Source organism: Giraffa tippelskirchi, chromosome 9 (genome assembly GCF_054371585.1).
Source record: "Giraffa tippelskirchi isolate mGirTip1 chromosome 9, T2T-mGirTip1v1.2.pri, whole genome shotgun sequence".
NCBI classification, from domain to species: Eukaryota; Metazoa; Chordata; class Mammalia; order Artiodactyla; family Giraffidae; genus Giraffa; species Giraffa tippelskirchi.
Genome location: NC_137283.1, coordinates 101292718 through 101310373, shown reverse-complemented (window position 1 = coordinate 101310373; position 17656 = coordinate 101292718). Strand labels below are relative to the sequence as shown.

The 17656-nt window shown below is 34.1% G+C and overlaps 1 protein-coding gene across 5 annotated transcripts in view; it reads left to right on the top strand.

Moving 5' to 3' along the window:
• The window catches only part of KPNA5 (karyopherin subunit alpha 5), a 48093-nt gene that overhangs the window by 1555 nt on the left and 28882 nt on the right, over positions 1–17656 (top strand). For 2 of the 5 annotated variants that reach the window (XM_081529581.1, XM_081529585.1), the window contains exons 1-7: positions 646–736; positions 5088–5221; positions 6576–6677; positions 6789–6888; positions 8288–8382; positions 11575–11706; positions 13600–13688. In XM_081529581.1, the coding sequence (XP_081385707.1) occupies positions 712–736; positions 5088–5221; positions 6576–6677; positions 6789–6888; positions 8288–8382; positions 11575–11706; positions 13600–13688 (677 nt within the window). In that variant the 5' untranslated portion in view covers positions 646–711. Of the gene's footprint in view, positions 1–25; positions 192–294; positions 482–645; positions 737–5087; positions 5222–6575; positions 6678–6788; positions 6889–8287; positions 8383–11574; positions 11707–13599; positions 13689–17656 lie in introns of those variants that run through there. The other 3 variants (XM_081529582.1, XM_081529583.1, XM_081529584.1) reach the window with 3 other exon arrangements.

The following is a 17656-nucleotide window of genomic DNA, read 5'->3' as shown; positions in this document are numbered from 1 at the left end:
CGCCTGCAAGGGTTTCTGGGAGCCCAGACTTGGGGGTCTGGAGTAGGGGGCGCAGGAGGCCGCCATCTTGCGTTGTGAGCCTGGTCTCTGTACTCATCGCTAGGGGCGGAGTGCTGACCCCACAGTTACCGCAGCAGCCGCCGCAGCCGGGGACTGGGAAGTCAGGGCACCGGCTAGTGCCACATTAATGGGTAAGTGGGAGTGACACACGCCAGGTGGGGTGACCCTCGGGTTTGGTCCTTTCGGGAGCTACTAGTTCCTGAGGCCACTGTTTTTATCTCTTCCCCTACAAAGGGTTCAGGGCCGGGCCGGGTTCTCTCAGCTTCTCCAGAGGGAGACAGCGGTGGCGGGGGCGTGGCAGTCAGACCTTTCCCTTGAGGACGCGAAGGCGCAGGGAGCTCAGAGCCTCTCCGAGAGCCAGGCTGATGCTCAGGATCTTTAGGCACAGGATCCTCTCGCCGCTCTGCTCCGCGGTCTCTCGGTAGTTCTTTTTTTTTTTTCGGTACATGGTCTTATCAAACGTTGCCTGTCACTTAAGGGGCTCAGGGGCCTGTTCCGCAGCTCAGCTTGTTAGAAGTTCCTTCGTGTCCAGAATAAGGCAGGTTCGATCCCAGGGGCCTACGTGTCGCACCTTCTACCTCCAGCAGCTGCCGTCCACCTGGCGCAGGTGCCCGGAAGGGCTCAGTCCTGACGCGGGCCAGCGTGGGTTAGATGCTTCTGCTAGCTCACTTCCAAGGTGACAATTTAATAGTGTCTCCTCGCTAATGCACAAGAGATGAGAGAAATTAATAGCTGTGAGAAGAGATAGTGCTACTTCAAAAGAATATTACACTGGCATTTACTCTTCCTCTTTTTGAACGCTTTTTTTTTTTAAACCTTCTGATCTGATGTCGCTTAGTTACAGCATTCCATGATATATTTTATATATAAAAAAAAGTGACTTTCTCTCATGGTAAACAGGAAATAGCTCTGTCCTTTAGATCTTCAAGTACTGCTTGTTTGCTTGTAGGGGCTCAGGTTGCTGCACTTTCCCCTTTGTACTGATCTTGTCATTTTACTAACAGACACCGAAGCCCATAGAAACGCAGGCTTTATGGAGACAAGAAATTCCGTTAGTATGTATTAGAAAAAGTTCAGATTCCAGTTGTTTGCCCAACCTCAGCACAGTTTTTTCAAAGAGCGGAGTCAAAAATAAGCTTATGGCTGAAAAAAAAAATTCCTCTGGCAACTTGATAGTGTTTGAATGGCATTTCTTATATTTGAAATAACTTGTATGAGACAGCAGCCTTTGAAGTACAGTCTTTTAAGCTATATTCCAGAGAAAGACAACCCCCTTGGGTGAGGCAGCTTTAAAAAATCATTTTCCTTGAGCTTTATATCCCCTTTAAAGCAGCTGCAGTGAGGATGCAGATGTTAAATAAGAGACAAGAAGTTAATACTATAGGAAAAAGAACAAATGATATATGAGTTGCTGGGGCGAGATTTTATTTGGTTAGCATTTATACTGAAAGATTTTGATTTGTCATTGCCTAGATTGATGGTCTTAGGAGTACTGTCTGCTGTGTGTGTTGGGAGGCATAGGGTGAGTCAATCAGATGTGGGGAGAAAATATTAGAACTTCTGCTTATATTTTAAAACTATTCTTTTTTTAAAAAATTCCTGTGAATTTATAATTGGATAGTTTATTAAGTTAGTAATACGTGTATATAAATAAACTAGCATATTGAGGGTGAATTCCCAAATGTATTTTGTGTGCATAGGGTATGTGATCAAAAGTTTAGAGGCCAGTGACCTATAAGATGCCTAATGTGTAGGTGGTAAATATTGTAAAGAGGTTTATTGCTGCGAACATTTCATTTTGCTAAGATATTTTATACTGTTGAGTGTAATTCAACAACTAATGTGAAGCCCGATTTGCTCGGTAATTAACTTTGTTTTTCCCTTCCAAAAGCCTAAGCTTTTATTAGTGCAACAGAACTTTTACATATAAAACAGAGAATAATGCAAAACGTTGTTATTAAGAAAGTTAGATTGAGCTGTTTCTAGACATAAGTATTTGTAGGTGCACACAGCATCGCTAAAATTAATTTATTGAAAATTTTATAAAGAGATATTGGTTGATTATACATGTATTTTAATTACACAACTGTATACATGTGTTAAGAGGCGCAAAGTACTTTTTAAATCATTGTAAAGTCCTCAGCCTTTTCCATTCTACCTTTAGTTCTACCACTAAAGAAATTTCTCTGCTTTACCAGTGACCTAATTATCAAGTCTATCTTCCTTCCTATGGCACTTGACTTATTGTAGATACTTAAATATTTGCAGGATAAATCAATGAATAAATTGAGTGACTTTTTTTTTTAGTGTCACTGCAACTGAAATATTTCTTTAATCTTTTAAATTCCCTTCTTTTTCATGACTCTTATTTTCTTCTGATCCTTCTATTTATGTTTGGTTTCCTTTGCTTTCCATTTTCTATGGAAATGTGAACATCCTTAAGATTTCTCCTTCGAGCGTCTTTGTTTTATAGCTCTAATGCTCTTGACTGCAACCATGAAATTAAAAGGCGCTTACTCCTTGGAAGGAAAATTATGACCAACCTAGACAGCATATTAAAAAGCAGAGACATTACTTTGTCAACAAAGGTCCGTCTAGTCAAGGCTATGGTTTTTCTAGGGGTCATGTATGGATATGAGAGTTGGACAGTGAAGAAAGCTGAGTGCCGAAGAATTGATGCTTTTGAACGGTGGTTTTGGAGAAGACTCTTGAGAGTCCCTTGGACTGCAAGGAGATCCAACCAGTCCATCCTAAAGGATATCAGTCCTGGGTGTTCATTGGAAGGACTGATGTTGAAGCTGAAACTCCAATACTTTGGCCACCTCATGCGAAGAGCTGACTCATTTGAAAAGCCCCTGATGCTGGGAAAGATTGAGGGCAGGAGGAGAAGGGGACGACAGAGGGTGAGATGGTTGGATGGCATCACCGACTCAATGAACATGGGTTTGGGTGGACTCCGGGAATTGGTGATGGACAGGGAGGCCTGGCGTGCTGTGGTTCATGGGGTCGCAAAGAGTCGGACACGACTGAGTGACTGAACTGAACTGAACTGAATGCTCTTGAATGATCATTCAATACTCTTTTCCTGAGTTTGACTCATAATTTTTAACCATCTATAAATCAAAACTTTCTGTTTGTGCTGTATGTACTATAAATTTAACACATTTAAGATTAAAGTCACTATACATCATTAGAGTGGCTGCAGTAAACAATAACAAAATTCTAACAAGGGTAGCCAGGATACAGAGTAACAGTAATAGCTAATGGAAATGCAAAGTAGTATACTTACTTTTCAGAATGGTAATTTCTTAGAAAATGTGAAGCATATTCTTGTCCTGTTATCTATAACTTTTCAGAATGGTAATTTGTTAGAAAATGTGAAGCATATGCTTGTCCTGTTATCCATAGATTCTACTCCTAGATATTTACCTGGGAGAAATGAAAACTTATATTTACACAACCTGTACATGAGTGTTTATAACAGTTTTATTTGTAACTGCCCTAAACTAGAAACAACCTAAATGTCCTTCAGCTAATGAATCAATAAACTGTGGTATATCTGTACAATAGAATATTACTAAACAATAAAGAATGAATTTTGATACATGCCAACAATATGGTGACTCGTAGATACACTATGCTAAATAAAAGAAGACAATTAAGACTACATACTGTTATTATTTCATTTATGTGAAATTTGGGGAAAGGCAGAGCTATGGAAATAGTTGTTGTCAGGTTTTAGGAGTAGGAGAAGGACTAGATAGGAGCAGCATGAGGAAGTTTTGGGGGGAATCATGAAGCTGTTCTATATCTTAATTGTGTTGGTTATATGCCTGAGCATTGTGTCAAGTTCATAGAACTGTGTACTGAGTGATTTTTTGCTGTATGTAAATAAAAAATAAAATCATTGAATTCATTGTTTTCATCTCAAAAACATGGAGGCAAGAAAACAAAACCAGCACTCAATCCTCCATCTGTATTCCCTGTCTTGGGTTATTTTGTCATTATTCTGAAAGAGTTCATGATGAAAACCATGAAGTCCTCCTCAACTCCTTTCTCTTCCTTAGCACATATTCCTTACATTCACTTGGCCTCTAATTCTTATTGAATCATATCTGAAATGTTTCTGGAATCAGTCTGTCTTCTGTGTTTTTCAGTGCACCTACTAACTTACTTTAGATCTTTTATCATCAAAGTTTGAAACAACCTTCTCTTTAATTTCTTAATTCTTCTTCTTAGGATCAAGACCAGATTTCTCAGCTAGATTGCACGAACTATGTATTTCAACCTTACCTACCTTTCTAGTTTTATCTCCTGCCCCCTTTTAAATATATTTTATGTTTATATGTTTTGTATATTTATAAAATGTTTATGTGTTAATTTTTTAAAACATGTATAATAAAACTACTTAAAGTATAGAAATATTTTGGTATTTTAAATGAACTGATTATACTCTAGTACTGAAAACTGGTATTGTAGTCATAACTCAAGTCCTGACCTGTGTGGCTTTAGTTCTTTAGGCAGTTCCTTAAGTAAATGAAAGAACCCAGACACCAATAAATATATAAGGTTTTCTTACTGAAACTTGATGCCATATTTTATTGAAAATAAGACAATTCATTGCTGATTATTTCTTGATCTTTCCAGAAGCTGTGATTTAGAAGTTTTTTATCCAACTGTTTCATGATTATTTCCTGGCTAACAGTTATTTTAAGATGCACCTCACTTATAGAAAGATTAAAATACCAGGGATAGGAGAGTGCCTCTCCGAATCAGTGAAATTAGGGTAATGACTTTGTGTTTAGACCAAAATCTGTTATTTGTTTGATAGTGTAGTCCTAAAAAATTTGATCATTTTCCTCCAATTTTGATGTGGGGGTGAGAGGATGTATTCATTGTACATAATTTTCAGAATGAGTTTTGTTGGTGTATTTAATCCATGAGCCTGAATTTAATTGCCCCAGAGTAAACATCTCATATTATTTTGAAAGTAGTTGATATCTGTTTTCTTCTCTCCTAATCTTAAGATGCCATGGCTAGTCCAGGGAAAGATAACTATAGAATGAAAAGTTATAAGAATAAAGCCCTAAACCCTCAGGAGATGCGTAGACGAAGAGAAGAAGAAGGAATACAGCTTCGAAAACAAAAAAGGGAAGAACAGGTAGGTGTTTTAAAATATTTAATTCTGTTATTGCTAATTTTTAGATAATTTTAAATGAAAACAATTTTTCTAGGAAATTGAATATAAATATAAATAGAATATTAATATAAATACAAGTATAAATAGAATCCAGTAATATTAGCAAATTCATGAATCAGAATCCTATGTTATTTTTAATCACTGACAAGAATGACTTTTCTATTCCATTGATAAACCTTTTATGTCAATATTTCTACCCCAGTGCTAAGACATATTTACTCTCGAGCCTATTTGTATCACTTCCACTCAGCGTTGTAAAATTTGCCCCCTAGAAAAACATTAACTGTATTCATTTGTCATTTTGTGGTTTTCATAACTCTTGCCCCTAAGTTAATTATAATCATTTTCCTATGCTACTCATACTGTTCCTCCTATAGTCTCATCAGGCAGACCTCTTAGCCTTCTCTGTTTGAACTTTATATATGGAACATAAGGAATAGAAAAATTCATTTAAAAGAATGTATCTCCACATGTTTCATTCCAAGATACACTGAAATTTAGAAGTATTCATAAATAAGTAGAACGGTATGGTCTTCACATACGTGAATTAAAACTACTATGTAAAAGCAACTAGCAATGTAGAAAGTAAAAAAAGGCCTGTTTTAGAAATATGATTACCCACCCTATTTATAACATCTGACATAGTCTCTACTATATTACAGTAGGTACTTAAGAAAAAAAAGTCTGATGAATAAATGAATAGGAAAAGAACTGTGTAGAGACTGAGGAAGAGCAGAATTTTATTTAGCTATCAAAAAGATTATGATACCAGAATTTTTTTTATCAGTTTTGATTTATGAAATATACCTGTAAATCTTGCTCAGTGACTTGATCATGTCTCTTTCTTCCTCTCTTTATGTTCACTCAATTAATAAGCATAGGGTCATCTTTCCTGAGAGTTGTTCTTTTTCCTTGTTAGTCTGATATACTGGCTCTGTTAATATAGCACATTATTTCACTCATATAACAGATCTGCTTTTTTCTTAGATATCTCATAATTCAGAGTAGGCATATGTGCTTTTCCAAGTGCTGTAAAATATAAATGTGTGTTCTGTTTATGGTACTGGAAATTGATTAAAAGACCTGAGATTAAGAATGTCCCAAAGCAGTCTGTAGGACAAGAGCTAATCTAGCCCCAAATGTTTAACTTACCTTGAATAATTTAGGTGTTTATGGTATGGTGATTACGAAATACTAAAATATTCAGAATTTTAAGTGATAAAATGATTGTTTTGTTCACTTAAAGGAAAAATAAAATTCTATGGGTATTTAGTGTTTTATGGAAAGCTTAATATATTATTTCTCTTTATTATAGTTATTCAAACGCAGAAATGTCTCTTTGCCCAGAAATGATGAATCTATGTTAGAAAATCCTATTCAGGATCCCGACATCAGTTCCACTGTACCCATTCCAGAGGTAGATATTACAAATGTATTTCAAATTATATTTCTTCGGTATTTCAGAAATAATACTACAAAATTATTAATGTAAAATATTTAGATAATAATTACATTTTCTGTGTTTTAGGAAGAAGTTATTACTTCAGATATGGTTCAGATGATTTTTTCTAATAATGCTGATCAACAACTAACAGCTACACAGAAATTTAGAAAGCTGCTTTCTAAAGGCAAGAATTATTTTCAGTGTGCCTATTTGATGTTACTTATTTCCCTGATGTTACAGGAATCTGTAGTGCAATTTTGTTAGTTTTTTTTTTTATTTTAAGACACTTTCTTTGGCAGTGCGTCTTAATTTTTTCTATAATAATCTCTTTTTTAAAACCATTATACTGTCAAACTAACACATGTTGATTGTAGAATACCTGCAAATATAAAAGAATTTAAAGAAGCAAAATAGTCCCAAATCAGTCCCATTGCTAAGAAAGTTAGAGATACATATTTCTAAATTGTTACAGAAATATTTTTCAGACTTTTTAAAAATAGCAGCATGACAGCAGAGCATGAATGTAAAATAATTTAATCAATCAGATATTTCTTTTTTTCCAAATTTTTAAAAATTTAATTTGTATTTTATATTGGGTGGGAGTAAAAGCATTAATAATATTATGTATTATCTTGTTGATGTTTTATAATTGTAAGAGCAATTTAGGCTGTAGTCTGGAATTTACATTTTGAAGAATCCAGACTTTTCATGTAGAACACCAAAACAAAACTTTGTAGTATTTTACTAACTTTGCAGAAATCTCCCAATTTTTGAGAAAGTTAGGATAGCAAATTTGTAGAAAAAAGAAAAGGAAGAAAGTCTATTCCTTTTTTTTTTTCTTTTGGCCACATTGCTTGACTTGTGGGATCTTAGTTCCCAACCATTGAACCTGGGCCCCCTGCATTGCAAGTGCACTGGACTGCCAGAGAAGTCCCAGAAATATCTTTATTTTAAGTTTGTATTTATTTTAATTGCATTTACTTTTTGCATTTATTTTAAATTTGCATTTAAACTTCTTAGAGATTTTATTATTCTCTTAAGTCCTCAGCCTATCATGAGAGTTTATCAAGAATTCTAGATAGTTCAATAGCATTTTTTTAAATAACATCTTGAGAAGATAGGACTTGTCTGGCTGAAAGACATTAGGCAGTTCATGGTTGATAGTGAAAGGGACATCCCTGGAAATTGGAGTATGGTTATGAAGAATTAGAAGGACTGTTATCCTTAGAAGGATTATTATCCTTTGATTGGTGTTTTGAGTGTTGGACTGAAATACTCCCATACTGTAAAGGTGACCTCCTAAATAGCCTTTAATTTATGAATTTTAAATATTTGTATAGGAAATATTTTAAAATTTTCTTACTGTTATGCTAATGAAAAAGAATTTGCTTTTTCTTTTTTTTGCAGTAAACATTGCAGTTATGAGAGCATTTGTTTTCTTCAGTTACATCCAGCTAAGGGTTTCAAATTTGGGCAGTGAAATCTAGGAAGGAGTTATTTTGTGTGTCCTGTTAACTGACCCAGGGTCCAGATCATTGTGCTTTTGTATCTGCATAATAACTTCATTCTTTTTTAATTTTTAGAACCTAATCCACCAATTGATCAAGTTATACAGAAACCAGGAGTGGTGCAGAGATTTGTGAAATTTCTTGAAAGAAATGAAAATTGTACATTACAAGTGAGTTCTGTAGTTTACGTTCTTAATTATCTCCTTCCAGAAATGACATAGGATTAGTTTCTAGTGAAAGCAACTTCTACAGTACTGAATATATTGTAAGCATTCAGTAAATATCAGTAGGTGGCGATTAAAAGTGGCGCTACCTGTCTTGCCCTGGTCAAGTTTACAGTGCTAATTTTTTCTGGGAACTATTTATTTCTAGGAACTATTACTTTCTCTAGAAACTATTATCATTAAACAATTTTTTTTGGAAAAATATATTTAAAATCATTCGTAATTTTAAGAAAAATTTTATAGTTGTCAACCTTGAATAATTTTTGCTTTAGAAAATCATAAATCAAAATGTTAACTTACTTAATGGTTAAATTTATTTTGGCTCCTAACTAAAGTTGTAACTTTTTAGTATAAACTCTTGTACCTCTTAAAACATTTTTATCTGATTGATCAGTTCCTTTTTTTTTTTTTGAAGAAAGAACAAATCAGTATAATCTACTTAAAATGTGACCAAAGTTAAGTGTGTCTTAAAGAGTGTTGCTTCTCAGTGATAGTGAAAATTTTAAGATGTCTTCCAAATAATTGGCTACTAAAAGTATTGAAGTTTGCAAATATTTTACTGTGTAAGATTGTTCTTCCTAACTTTCATTGCTATATATATATTCTTAAGTAAGTGTACAGGATGGAATTATATCTATCAGGAATTGTACAAGACCTACACCTACTTTCTCAATGCTCTTATTGGTATTGGAGAACTGTTCCTGGTATTTGAATAATTTGAAATTACCTCTTAGAATAGTGTTCCACTTAATCTGAGTAATTTGAGAAAGATCCTCTCTCTAGGTATAAGCAAAGAAATGTGCTGCACTTCTGAATATTACCCATCATGAACTTTATAAAAAATGCTGAGAATGTTTACAATAAGGATAGTCTTATTGTCAATTAAGTGATAGTGCTGTAAGGACTATTAATCACCTAAAATCTATCTATCACCTAAAGTCTTTAGGTAATAGTGCTGTCAGGGCTGGAAATCACGATCTGGTCATTCGCTTTATTTGTAAGTTCTGAGTCCAAACTAAAACATAAGCCTCCTGATAGCTAGTTTATTATTTGGCTCTTTAATTCTAAGTGATTGAAAGACGAAATGAATGGATAAAATTGAATGTTAGTTTAAACAATACATTGCATAAGGCATTGTAGTTACAGAATAGTAAGATATTTCTCTCTTTGCAGAAATTCTTCACTGTGTTGGGGAAGACAAACACCTAAACAGATCTGTGATACTGTGGTACACTTAGTGCTAACAGAAAACTATACAAAGTGCTTTGAGAACAGAGAAAACGTAGCAGTTTATGTTTACAATGTTACACAGCTAGTCTTAAGGGAATGAGAGTTTAACAGGCTGAATAAAAGGAAAAGTAATTTCAGGTTGTGAAAATAGCATGTGTAGAAAGCACACAGTATTCAAGAACATTGGGGATTTGAGTGCTTATCAATCATTATGTGTGTGTGTGTGTGTGTTAGTCACTAAGTCGTGTCTCTTTGTAATCCTGTGGACTGTAGCCCTCCAGGCTCCTCTCTTCATGGAATTCTCCAGGCAAGAATACTGGAGTGAGTTTCCATTTTGTTCTCCAGTTAATCATTATACTTGAAACCTAGTGAAATTCAACAGTGTGTTCTTGGGGCGGCTATATGGTGTGCCATATGAACTTATCCAAGTTCATATGAAATATGTTGTTCAAACCATAGGTCTAACTATACTAAGTTCTGTTCTGGGAGTGCATTTATCAGTCCAATAAAGTTACCCTAGGTACCCAACTAACACAATTGGCTATATAGTACTGTACTGTAAAAGGTTTATAATACTTTCCACACAAATAATACGTAAAAAACAACCAAAAAAATAAAGAAAACATTTTTAATCTCATAGTATACTACCTTGAAAAGTACAGTAGTGCAGTACAGCAGCTGGCATGCAGGGGCTGGCATGCCAGGCGAGAAGAGTTACTGATTGGAAGAGGGAGAGAAAGTGGGAGATCGTAAAGCTGAAGGATCGTCAACAATAGGAGACGGAGGTTAAGCTGCAGTTTCACTCTTGCCTGATGTTGATGGAACACATGTTCACATCTTTGAAAGTTTGCATCTTGAAGGTTCATATATAGGGGACTTACTGTAATCGAGAGGCCTCAAACTGGGGACCTACATGTTTGGCCTGCACATGTTTTAAAATATATGAATTTAGATATCAGGCTTTCAAAAGTTGAAGAATTTCAAATGGAAGTCTAGATTTGGGGCTCCTTTTTACAAATCAGAAGAATTGGCATTGTTGCCACATACTAAAGATCTAGTGGAGATGAATAGGAGCTCTGCCTCTTTTTTTTCCTTTTTAAAAATATTACCTTTTTCTCTAGCTTTATCTGTACTTTTCATGCCTTTCACTAATGCTTTTTATTATACTTTTATTAATCATAATACCTACCTTAATGTGAGAAGTTGTCTAGGCCAAATATTATTAAAGCTATTGTCACTCCTTAATTTGCAGGTCTAATTTGCTAGTTTGTTGGAGAACCATGAGTTAAATTTTTCTCAATTGCATCATTATAAATCCATCACGGATAAGTATATCTGAATTCTGATTGATATGAGTAACTTCCCAGAGGCTCTGCTACTTGAAAGAATACCACAAGTTCTTGTGGCTCTGCTAATGATGAACTCTTTCACCTTGAACTAACCACCTAAATGTATGGCTTTCTAATTTTTCTTATTTCTTAAGTGAGGAGGTTAGGAATAGATGATCCTTAGGGAAACGAAAGTACCTTTTATGATTAAGTTCCATAAATATTCTATTTATTAAGTAGTGTGTATCATTTTGTTTTAAACTGCTTGATTTAGAATACCTGGCTCCCTGATAGTAAACATCAGGGGTTTTATGAAACATAAATTCACATGTGTTCATTTATTGTTCATGATTTTATACATTTTTATTATATTCTCAGTTATTTTTCCAGATTGAAGAGTCCTTTTTATAAAAAATAAAGCATTTTTACCTATCAAATCTGATTTGACATTGAATCTTATTAATCGTAAGTGAATCTTTCTCTCAGACTTGTTCAGCTAAGTCTTGACTCCCTCTCTTCTTCCTTTCTTTTTCTTTCTGGCATTTCTTTGGGGCTTTATTTTGCTTTTATTTTTCCTTAGTTTGAAGCTGCGTGGGCATTAACTAATATAGCATCTGGAACTTTTCTGCATACCAAAGTAGTAATCGAAACTGGGGCTGTTCCAATTTTTATCAAACTTCTTAATTCAGAGCATGAAGATGTTCAAGAACAGGTACGTTTCTAATTTGAACTGTTACATCTACTAGATTTTATTTTCTCTTGGAAGTGCCATTTGTGATTATGATTTGAAATTCATTTTACCAAGTTGCCTGTGCATTACATTTGTTAGAATATAATAATTTCTGTTTAGTGTCAAATTAGAAGGAAGGAAGAACGAACTGTTTTAGGTATTATCCTGGGTCCTTTGTACACAGATTTCAGCTATTGAGAATTACTATTCCTATTTATAAAAGAGCATACTGAGACCCCAGAAAAGATAGTAATTTACGCAAAGTCACAGTGCAGGGCTGAGCCAGGTTTTAAACCTGGACCAGTCTGACTGTTTGTTCTTTACATGTATGTAGATATTTTATTGTTTCTTTTCAATATGTCACATTATTTTTAATAAACCATTTTAGATTAGACTTTATATGTAAATTATCATAGTTGTTGTAACAGGGAAAATTTAATCACATATAATTTTTACCATCTAGAGAAAGTCAAATGTTTTGTTATTTTTGTTTTGATTCATCACTACCATTCCATTTGTTTGTTTATATTTTTATTTTTATGTTATATTTTTTTCCCACTTAACAATAGTATTGAGAGCCTTTTCTTATGGCATTAATTATTCTTGAAGAAAATTTTACTGATTACTCATTATCCATTCAGGTAGTTACCATAATTTATCTATTCCTCAGTAGTTGTACAATTGAGTTATTTCTAGCTTATTGGTGTTAATAATATTGTGGTGAGCATCAGTATATATCAATCTTGATAGAAATATGTCTTGACATTAATATATGCCTTGATTATTTCATTAGGGAAAAATGATTATACTCAAAGAAAAGCTTTTAAAGTGCTATTACTATTTCAAAGTTGACTTCCAAAATGTTATAAAAATTGATATCCCACCAACAAAATACTTCACAGGGTGCAAAATGTCATCACTTAAAAACTTTTTCTTAAAAATGTGAAAAATAAACTTAGGTCTAGAGTAGATGTTAAAATTATTAGTGTAAATTCTAAATGTTAAAATATAATTTTGCCAGTTGAAAAATTAACTTATGTCTACTTTTGTACTTATTTGAGAAACTTCAAATGAAAATATAGTGATCATTTGCATTTGTGTAATTTCTTATCTAATTGAAATTTAATACATGAATAATTTGATATTTTACTGTCATTTATTTAACCTGGACTATCTCTAAGCTTATTTTTAAGCATCAATTCAAGACAGTTCTCACATTAGCTTTACTTTAGTTTTCTGTGCTTTATCTCTTCTTCCTTTTTTCTTTTACAAGTCAGTTCCTTCCCAGTGAGTGGATTCTTTGGCATAAGAGCAAACCTCTAGCATAGGTAATTGGAAAATTCACTAAATAGATATACAGTTGACCCTTGAACAAAACAGGTTTGACTGTGTGGTTCACTTACGCACAGTTTTTTTTGCAATAAGTACATACTTCAGTACTACACAATCTGAAGTTGGTTGAGTCTGCCAGTGATCTCGGGTAAGGAGGGCCAACTTTAAAGTTATACATGGATTTTAAAGTTATACGTGGATTTTCGACTGTGCAGGGGTTGGTGACCCTCACCGCCAAATTGTTCAAAGGTCAACTATACTTTGTCTCTCCATGTAGATTCAAAGTAGACAAACTATCTCCTTCTTAAACAGAATAAACATTTCACTATATATAAGAAAAAAATTTTAAATGCCCTGTGTTTTAATTTAACTAAAAATATTATTAAAGATACTTTTGAAATTTTCCTTTCTTGTCTACTAGCATGTTTTTTTTAACATCTTGAAAACTTACCAATTTTTCCTTTTACAATAAAATTTCATTCTTAAGAGAGAATCTTATTTAAGATATTGTTGTAAAAGAATATTTTTTATTATTTTTTGAAGGCTGTTTGGGCACTTGGTAATATTGCTGGTGACAATGCAGAATGCAGAGATTTTGTTTTGAATTGTGAAATACTTCCACCTCTTTTAGAGTAAGTACTTTAAGTTTATCACAATTAAATACTATTAACTTTTGGAAAAGCAAACTATTTTCTACACTATATTTCTACATACACATTTACTTCTTCAGTGATACTTTTAAATTTTGCTTATGTTTGCCAAGCCTGAAATAGCTTGAAACTGCATAAAACTAACAAAGAAAATTTCTGGTTATATCATATCTGTTTTTTATGTTCCCTTAAGCCACACTTCACAGCATTCATTGCTTACTTGATGCTTAATGTGCTGAAATAATTATTCTAGAGAACAAGGATAAGTAGTAGTTTTTAATACACTAAAAATTTTAAAGTTACTAAAGCAGATAGTATTGAGTTGATGAACAGATGATGTGTTGAACTTCTCAGATTTTCATATTTGATGTTGAAATGTTCAGAGAACAGAGATTTTTTCAGAATTAGAATTTTACTTAAAATGACTTAGCTAGTGGTTTCTTTTTCTAATACTTTACACTTTTTTTAAGAAAAGAAGCTACCCTATAGGGTTCTTTACAGAAATGACATAAAATTATTTGAAAGATAGGTTTATTTATCCAAGTTGGTTATCATTTACTGAGAGAATTTTTATTTAGGCTGAATACCATTGGCAAATAGTGAAAAAGGAAAAAATAATTGAGACATTTTGAAAGGGAAAATTTTACTCTTACCACTTCTGTGCCATTGGCTATCCTTTCCAAGCTTAGAAATTAGAATATGTTTTTAGATAAAATTTTGTTTTGTTTTTAGATACAAAGAGAAAGAGTATGTTCTTAGATACAGTTTTGCAAAATATATTTTATTGTTTTAGGATGTGTAACTTTCCATGGACAAAATGGATTTCTCAGCATCATTTCACTCAACTCACACTGAGTACTTTAACTATGTTCAGACCACTGAACCACTTGTGATTTCATTTACTTTGAGCTTATTCAGAATAATATCTGAGCAGTTAGTCCAATTATAAAGGAAAATACTGATTTAGGGTTCAATATCAGAATTATTTTGAAGTTCATACTACTAAAAGTATCTCTTAAATTTTCAACTTGGGGTTTTTCTGGCCTGATTTTATGGTTTGTAGATTAACTATGAGCACTTTGTTTCTCTTTTTACTTTTTCTCTAGGTCATATTCCTTGCTCTCTGTCTTTGGGTCATTTATTATTTGTTAATATTTAAAGTCGGTAATGGTTTATGAAATAGTAAGTAAGCATTTCTTAGTTTTAATTACTCTATATGTTCTAAGAAGCTTTTAATTATGACCAAAGAAACCAAACTAAAAAACAAAGGTCTAATGAAAAACAAACAGTACCCAGCTATGTAATCATGGCTATAAACATAATAAATTTCAGAAAAAGAATAGGTTTAGAAAGTTTCAAAGTTTCATTAAAAAATTGAGAAAGGTGATAAGAAGGAAGGTATGTCAAGATGTTCTCACCGTGGTTGGTCAAAAGGAAAAATGGTATTAACTTTAAGAAGATTATGGATAATCTGTAGTTCACATTGAAGTTAAATTAACATTTACTTGCTGTGTTAAGTATGTATAAAATTTCTGTTACTATGATACAGTTTTATCAGTTCTGCCTTTTGATTCTCAGTAAATGTAAACCTTTTACTATTATGGACTTTATTTACTAATATGGTGATTTAGTCACCAAGTCGTGTCTGACTCTTGTGACACTATGGACTGTAGCCTGCCAGGCTCCTCTGTCTATGGGATTCTCCAGGCAAGAATACCGCAGTGGGTTGCCATTTCCTTCTCAAGTGGATCTTCCCAACCCAAGAATCGAACCCAGGTCTCTTGCCTTTCAGACAGATTCTTTACTGACTGAGCTACGAGGAAAGATCCCAATATTCTGATAGAGTTTTGTTGTTTTAATTTAATGCAACTTTAATTTATAATACAGCAAATTTGGACAAGAAAAGATTTGTAATTTCTCATAATACTCCTATTAATACAAGGAGGATAATATACATCACATCTTGGCCAAATACAGTCTTCATGCCATATTTGGCCTGTCCCCTGTTTTTGAAAATTAAGTTTTACTGAAACACAATCACATCGATTTGCTTACTTAATGTCTGTGGTTGCTTTCATGCTGTATCAGCAGAGTTCAGTAGCTGCAACAGAGAAAGGCCTGTGAAGCCAAAAGTACTTGCTGAAAAGTTTGTCAATTCCTGATGTAGTAAGTCAGTGTAACTAACTTATTTCTTAATGAGTTATGGTTTTAGGAGGTTTCAAATACTCTTTATAACAAAACCTTTACAGCATATTTTTTGTGTAACAGAATATACACAATAAAAAATTTACCATTTAAAAAGGTAAAATTTACTGCCACTCAGTATGTTCACAGTGTTTCTCAACCGTAACAACTATCTGGTTCTAGAACTTTCTGTCATCCCAAACAGAAACCTCAATACCCTTTTTTCCAAGTTCTTGGATACCACTAATCTGTTTTCTATCTCTGTGGATTTGCCTATTCTAGATATTTTACATAAATGAAATCGTATACTGTGTGACCTTTTGTGTCTGCTTCTTTAACTTAGCGTATGGTTTTCAGGGTTCATTCATATCGTAGAATGTATCAATACTTCATTCTTCTTATAGTTAAATAATATTCCATTATATGGATATACCACATTTTGTGGTATATTCATCACTTAATGGTCATTTGGGTTATTTCCACCTTTTGGCCACTGTATATATGTAGTACTCCTGTGAACATTTGTGTACAGTTTTTTGTTTGAACACCAGTGTTTTCAATTCTTTTTCGGTATATACCTACCAGTGGAATGGCTGGGTAATGTGATAATGCTGTCTTTACCTTTTACCACCAGTCTTTTTCCATAGTAGCTGCACCATTCTGTTTCTACCAGCAATGTGTGCGAGTTCCACTTTCTCACCAACAGTTGTCTGTTATTTTTTTTTTTAATTGATGTATTTATTTTAATGGAGGCTAATTACTTTACAATATTGTGGTGATTTTTGCCATACATTGACATGAATAAGCCATGGATGTACATGTGTCCTCCCGACTCGAACCCCTCTCCCACCCCCCTCCCTATCCCATCCGTCAGGGTTGTCTCAGTGCACCAGCTTTGATTGCCCTGTTTCAGGCATCGAACTTGGACTGGTCATCTATTTCACATATGGTAATATACATTTTTCAATGCTATTCTCTTAAATCATCCCACCCTCGCCTTCTCCCACAGAGTCCAAAAGTGTTTTTTATATCTGTGTCTCTTTTGCTATCTCGCATATAGGGTCATTGTTACCATCTTTCTAAATTCCATATATATGCATTAATATACTGTATTGCTGTTTTTCTTTCTGACTTACTTCACTGGGTATAATAGGCTCCGGTTTCATCCACCTCATTAGAACTGACTCATATGTATTCTTTTTAATAGCTGAGTAATATTCCATTGTGTATATGCACCACAAGTTTCTTATCCATTCATCTGCCGATGGATATCTAGGTTACTTCCATGTCCTATCTTTTGTAAAGAGCGCTGCAATGAACATTGGGGTACACGTGTCTCTTTCAGTTCTGGTTTCCTCAGTGTGTGTGCCAAGCAGTGGGATTGCTGGGTTGTAAGGCAATGGCAACCCACTCCAGTACTCTTGCCTGGAAAATCCCATGGATGGAGGAGCCTGGTAGGCTGCAGTCCATGGGGTCTCGAAGAGTCGGACACGACTGAGTGACTTCACTTTCACTTTTCACTTTCATGCATTGGAGAAGGAGGTGGCAATCCACTCCAGTGTTCTTGCCTGGAGAATCCCAGGGGCAGCAGACCCTGCTGGGCCACCATCTATGGGGTCGCACAGAGTCGGACACGACTGAAGCGACTTAGCAGTAGCAGTAGCAGTGGCAGTTCTATTACCAGTTTTTTAAGGAATCTCTACACTGTTCTCCATAGTGGCTGTACTAGTTTGCATTCCTACCAACAGTGTGAGAGGGTTCCCTTT